Source organism: Salmo salar, chromosome ssa16 (assembly GCF_905237065.1).
Source record: "Salmo salar chromosome ssa16, Ssal_v3.1, whole genome shotgun sequence".
NCBI classification, from domain to species: domain Eukaryota; kingdom Metazoa; phylum Chordata; class Actinopteri; order Salmoniformes; family Salmonidae; genus Salmo; species Salmo salar.
Window position 1 is genome coordinate 64,034,662 of NC_059457.1, and position 6,903 is coordinate 64,041,564.

The following is a 6,903-nucleotide window of genomic DNA, read 5'->3' on the forward strand; positions in this document are numbered from 1 at the left end:
ATATTAGATATGGTTCCTCATTTGCTAATAGAAATGAGAGCTGGGGTTTCCAATTGCAAAGTTAATTGACCATATATCTCAGTGTGAAAACATTTACAAAGCATCCACACGTGCAAACTTGATTTCTGGACATGGAGACCTGTGGCACCAGAGCAAGCAGGCATGCACGGGTTAATTTAAACTGGGGGCGGAGAATCCAAAGCTTTAATACCGACTACATGTGAACTTGATGCAAATGTGACAGCTGTGCGTGTGCGGTCTGGAAAGGATTTGCACATGAGCTGAATGCATAAAGAGGCTTTATACGGTCGTGATCAGTGCTGAAAGAGCTTATATTTTGTAAAATCACATTGTAATTCATTCATATGTTTGAACTAGGTGGATAGCAATTGGTATTGAATATGGAGCTATTTGCAACAGTTGATCAGGGGGGTTGCATTTTGGACCTGTCCCATCTGAACCTGGAAAGTTTAAATTTGGACACTGTCGGTGACGAACGGAGGAGAGTGACCCAACAACTCTACCTGTATAACAACCGACTGACAGTGTTTCCCGCTTCGGTATGTCTGTTCTCCAAATTGGAAGTTCTGGATATAAGCAACAATGGATTAACGGTTCTCTGTGAGGACATTCAACGTTTGTCAAACCTCAAAACACTCATTGCCAAGAACAACCGTTTGAACGAATTTTCGTTCCCAAATGAATTTGGGTCCATGCAGATAGACACATTGAACTTCAGTGGGAACATGTTTGAAGAGTTGCCCATTCAATTTCTAAAACTCCAGCGATTAAAATATCTGTCTCTTGGGGGTAACAGACTCAAAGCTATCCCCGCAGAGATAGAAAATATTACCAGGTAAGAATACCGATACATTATAGCGGTAACAATTTAGGCAAACGGTATTTGTCACAATGCAACTAACTGGCTACACGGTAGTACCCCATGTAACATTAATTGCCATATAATCATAGGTTTTATAGCCACTTAATATAAAAGGGGGACTTTTAACAATCAACTATCTGTACACAGCTATGCATGACGAAGTGAGGTTGTTGAAAATTAGATGAGCTTTAAGCTTTTTAAGCTTCTGAGCTTATAAACGCTTAGCTTCTAATAACCCAACGTTGGGACACTCAAATGTGAATAAAGAAATTGCCATATCAAGGTTATGTTGCCCTTATCATATATATTTTAGTAATTTAGCAGACACTCTTAACCCCAATGGCTCCTATGAGTCGTTCTGGATAAGTGCCTTGCTCAAGGGCTCATCGACAGATTGTTCACCTAGGTCAGCGGTTCAAACCAGCATCCTGTCACTTACTGGCCCATCACTCTTAACCACTAGGCTACCTGCCACCCTACCTGATAATAACATGCTCATAATAACCATTATGTAGTAGTAGGCTAGAATAATAAACTCTGTTGCTGACTTAATGAAATGACTGGGCCTCCAGTACTGCAGCTGTAATTTCATAGTGTGCACTCAGGAACTAGATGGTTAGGGTTAAGATTAAGGGCAAATACGTTTGCATAAAATCAATACTGTTGCTGTATTCACCTAGATAGGTTCCACATGAGCATGTGGTTCCTGATCATGTCCTGCATGATGGTACAGGAGCCCATAGTCTCCATCTTGGTGCTGCATTGACACACTTCTTTGGAGTCGTCTCATCAGTGTGGCTTAGTCTGTCTGGCTGGCTGTGTGCCATGTTACAAAATCAGGTCATTTGACATATTGCCTTGCCACAGTGGGGGACTGGCACCGTGAGAGGAAAATGGGGGTTCAGGATTTGGAACAGAGTGGAGAAGAAGTTATAGAATAAAGACAAGATGAAAAGGTCCATTGGACGCCCCCCAAAAGCCCACAGCAGTTTCCGACTGTATTGTAGCTAAGTTAGCAGCTGTGCTTTGCATCATAAGGCCTTCTCTTGACGTTTCTATCATAGGATCTCTCGTTCTCTCTCGATCTCTTTCTAAAAAGAGAAGATGTTTAACAATCAGAGTTATTTTACAATCATCTCACCTCTTCTGTATATCTTCCGTTGACGTAAAATTGTCAAAAACTGGAGTTAAATTCCGAACGCTCCCTCTATCTCCTCTCTTTCTTCTGTTGTCAGCTCGATCAGAGAAAGTTGGCAGGTGTTCTGGAGGTGTTCAAGAGTGTAGTATGTGCATGTGTGTAAACTTATCGCAGCGGTTCTCCAAAAACAAACAGATCACTCAGTCCAATACATCTGGTCCTCCGGGATCTTTGAACCCTGGAATTTTAACATGCTTCTTCTGGATTTAGACTCAAACTGTTTGGCCATTCTTGACCTTTGAACATTGTGCATTATATAATCCACAGGATTATTTGTGGGCTGTAGAAAACTGGTTCAATTTAAGATCCTACATCTGTATGTTCATTTAGCAATGTTCCCTGTCACTCCAAGTGTGAAGAAAAACACTTTTCTCTGATCTGATGCAGTCTGGAGATGCTTTATTTGGGTGGGAACCTCATCATCTCCATCCCCCCAGAGCTGGCCAACCTTCGCGGTCTCAGATACTTGGTCCTTTGTGACAACCGGATACAGAGTGTACCCCCCCAACTCACAAGGTGAGGGCCATCCCATAGGAGAAACACTGACTTTACATAATTTGCTCATGTGACTGACCAACATTATTCTTTTTTATATTTACTTAGGTCTCCTGTGTGTCATAAGACTGTGTTAGCCTGCTGAGCTAAAGCCATGATTCACGGTCATGTCTAAATATGTCTGTTTGTAGACTCTACTCCCTGCGCTGCCTCAGTCTCCATAACAACCTACTTACCTACCTACCGCGGGAGATCCTTAGCCTGGTGCACCTGCAGGAGCTCAGTCTCCGCGGCAACCCCCTGGTGGTCCGCTTCATCAAAGACATGACTTACGACCCTCCCTCCCTGTTGGAGCTGGCCGGACGGACCATCAAGTCCCGCAACCTGCACTACCTCCCCAATGACCTGCCTGGAAACCTGGTGCACTACCTGGACCTGGCCAGCAAGTGTCCCAACCCTAAATGTACCGGTAAGTGGAGGAGAGGGGACAGGTTTAAGTTACATACTTATGTACTAGTATTTGTGAGTGGATCTGAGGAGGCTCGTCCAGGGAGGAAGAGAAGGCTGGTCCTCCTCAATAATTTGAGGAGAAATTCAAATAAAACATATTCTTTGTAAATAAAATCACACCTTGAGATATTTCTATTGCTCTCATATTGTTGTGCTACTTCTTCCTCTCAGGTGTGTACTTTGACTCGTGTGTGAGGCACATCAAGTTTGTGGACTTCTGCGGGAAGTATCGGCTACCCTTCATGCACTACCTGTGTTCCCCAGAATGCACCTCTCCCTGCAGCTCCAACCCACAGAGCGATGCTGAGTCGGAGGACGAGAGGTGCGTGTCGGCCGACAGGCTGCAGAGAGTGCTTCTGGGATAGAAGAAAGTGAAAGGACCTCGAGTTCACTGACACATACTGGATGATGGACAGTTTCCATGACTCCCAACTGACCTGACTAACCCAACTTCTCCTGTGCCAAACACGATAAACACTGACACTGTGCTGTTCGCTTACAATAGAGTGCCACTTTCAACATGAGATGTAGGATTCCTCAAGGACTGATTGTAACGTAAATTAACCACCGTTTATTATTGATATTTCGAGCCGTAGTGTTTTAAACATCTAACTGAAGCTTATGGAGTACTGCTTTTGTTGTACGGCACTCCTCAAATGTATTTTCATGTAGATCCTCAGTTTGTAGTTTCTGTGTTAACATGAAGGGATGAATGAAGGGATGAATGAATTTTATGTACAATTGATTTTCTTTACAATATAGATTCAGAAACGCAGAATGTGTTTCATGCTTGTTTTAAATCACCTCTCTTAAGTTACCTTTTAATCGTCATACTTCTGTTGACACTGGCTGTTTGCACATGCAGTCCTAATATACAGTAGTCTCTGTCGCCTGTAGCATTTACACCCCATGCGTTAATGCCTTCCCTTCTCACAAAACAACCATTTTTGTTGTTACTAACCAAGGGGAAAGTTGTGTATGCTAATGTGATGATTTCTTGTTCAACGAGACTAATCCAGAGCTTGTACTGTGAATTAAATGTTTTACATTGGTTTGATTATTTTAAATGAATAATTTATTTGAATAAATTGAAATTAATATTATGTTTATACATAGTGTATCATTGATATGAGTACTGTTCTGTTACCTGGATACATAAGATAATGCTGTTGATTTTTTATTTAACTAGGTATGTCATTTAAGAACAAATTCTTATTTACAATCACGGCCTGGCAAAAGGCCTGCGGGGACGGGGACTGTGATTAAAAATAAATAGAAATATTGGACAAAACACACATCACGACGAGAGACAACACAACACTACAACATGGTAGCAGCACAAAACAAGGTACAAACATTATTGGGCACAGACAACAGCACAAAGGGCAAGAAGGCAGAGACAACAATACATCACACAAAGCAGCCACTGTCAGTAAGAGTGTCCATGATTGAGTCTGAGTAAAGAGATTGAGATAAAACTGCCCAGTCTGAGTGTTTGTTGCAGCTCGTTCCAGTCGCTAGCTGCAGCGAACTAAAAAGACGAGTGACCCAGGGATGTGCGCTTTGGGGACCTTTAACAAAATGTGACTGGCAGAACGGGTGTTGTATGTGCAGGATGAGGGCTACAATAGATATCTCAGATAAGGGGGAGTGAGGCCTGAGAGGGTTTTATAAATAAACATCAACCAGTGGGTCTTGCGACAGGTATACAGAGATGACCAGTTTACAGGAGAATATAGACTGTAGTTATGTGTCCTATAAAAGAGCATCGGTGGCAAATCTGATGGCAGAATGGCAAAGAACATCTAGTCACGTCTAGCTGTTCATACCCGTGGCAATAATTGTGGCAATAATCAATCCAATGTGAAGAATTTAGCATGATGTACTCTCATTCATAAAAAAAGTGTACCATTTCATGATATTGTTTTTTTTCCATTTCTGTGTCCAGGTTGCGTTAAAATTGTCCCTCAGGCAGCGAGCAGCCCTAAACCATAACGCCACCATGCTTTACGGTTGGTATGATGTTCTTCTGCCTAAGATGACATCTAGCATTGTGGCCAAACAACTCCACCTTTGACTCATCTGTCCAGAGCACATTTTTCCAGTAGTTTTGGTCTTTACTCAGGTGTTGTCTGGAATTTTCTCCATTTGTAGATGATCTGTCAGACAGTGGAACGATGTACTTCGAATTGCTCAGAAATTGATTTGTATTCCCTCCCAGACTCACAGGCATCAATAATCTTTCTTCTGAGGGCCTCGGATAGGTATTTTGATCTTTGCATGATGTATTACCACACACCCATATGGTTAAGACCAAACCAGGCCAAGTTTCTAATCTTTATGGAAGGCTGGACCCTCCCAAGGTACTTTCTAATGATTTCCTAATCATTGTCACCTGTTTTGGTGCACCTGATCCTAATTTTCGCCATTTTAGGTGATGGTAAAGGTAGGGGTGCACACATTTTTTCTGCATATGGAAATTCAATTTTTGTTTATTTTAATTGCATAACATTTTCAAAGTAAACGTTTTTGTGTGTGATTTGTTAAATTGGGTTACCTTTATCAATGAATGTGGTTGGAATTTAGCTCAAATATCCATGTGTAGAAATATGTAAAAATATGCAAAAAATACCACTTTCCAAAGGGTGTACTTACTTTTTCACATGACCGTATTTCAATTATTAAGTTATTTTGTCTTCCATATTGTTGATGAACATGTAAGATAGCAACAACAAATGAAGCATTCCTAATCTTGTACCATGGCCATCCCTTTAACGTGTTCTTAAACGGCTCTTAATTGGGTGGTAAAGTAATCCTGCGGATAAAGAGATTGCTCTGAATGCTCTTGCAAAAATCCCCATTTCTCTGTGCCTGGCTTGCACTCTTCAACCCTACAGAACTGAAGTGGCAGTGCCAGTTGTATGATGACATATATCTATTGCGATATACTTATAGGTGAGTGAAAAAAATTCCAATTGTATAAATCAAAAATAACACCTTGCTTCTTTTGTAAAACTATCCATGGAAGGCTCTCACCATTAATGTTAATCAACTCCTGCAACTGTGGAACTGTAGAATTCTGATATCAGGGAAGTGTTATCTCATTATGCAGTTGAATTGCTTCATTTATGCATTCTATAGCAGTACTGCCACATTTGTGTCTGGGCTGAAGTACAGTACATCTATCTGGGCACTTTTTTCAGTAATGTTCTACTGGGAGGCAGCTGCGTGGGAAGATAGTTGAAGATGGTATGGCTCATAAAGATACCTAAGGTCATCTTCTCTATTATCTATGAGTTTCTATAGATAAGACCGCACTATGAACGTGTAGAACTGCATATATGGGAATGTGCTGACTACAGTGGGTAGGACATGTTACGTGACATTTTAAACTTAATGTGTAAAATCAGTGGTGGAACAAGTACTCAAATGTCATAATTGATCAAAAGTAAAGATACTGTAACTTTAATAGAAAATGACTCAAGTAAAAGTATAAGTCACCCAGTAAAATACTACTTGATTAGAAGTGTAAAAGTATATGGTTTTAAATGTACTTAAGTACAGTGGTGGAAAAAAGTACTCAATTGCCATACTTCAAATAAACAGTTAATGCTATACATCAATTTCCTTATATTAAGCAAACCAGACAGCATGATTCACTTTTTTTTCTTTACGGACAGACGGGCACACTCCAACACTCAGACATAATTTACAAATGCAGTATTTGTGTTTAGTGAGTCCGCCAGATCAGAGGCAGTAGGGATTACAACGTGTTATAGTGACAGGTGTGTCAATTGGATCATATTGCTGTCCTGTC

At 40.9% G+C, this 6,903-nt stretch overlaps 1 protein-coding gene across 1 annotated transcript; it reads left to right on the forward strand.

The window, feature by feature from the left end:
- The first annotated feature begins 143 nt into the window (after window positions 1-143).
- Window positions 144-4,189, forward strand: LOC106574305 (leucine-rich repeat-containing protein 58). Its single transcript, XM_014150119.2, has 4 exons — window positions 144-856; window positions 2,469-2,597; window positions 2,768-3,045; window positions 3,258-4,189. The coding sequence occupies exons 1-4, from the start codon at window positions 402-404 to the stop codon at window positions 3,449-3,451; spliced, it is 1,056 nt and encodes a 351-aa protein (XP_014005594.1). The 5' UTR covers window positions 144-401; the 3' UTR covers window positions 3,452-4,189.
- Window positions 4,190-6,903: the final 2,714 nt, after the last annotated feature.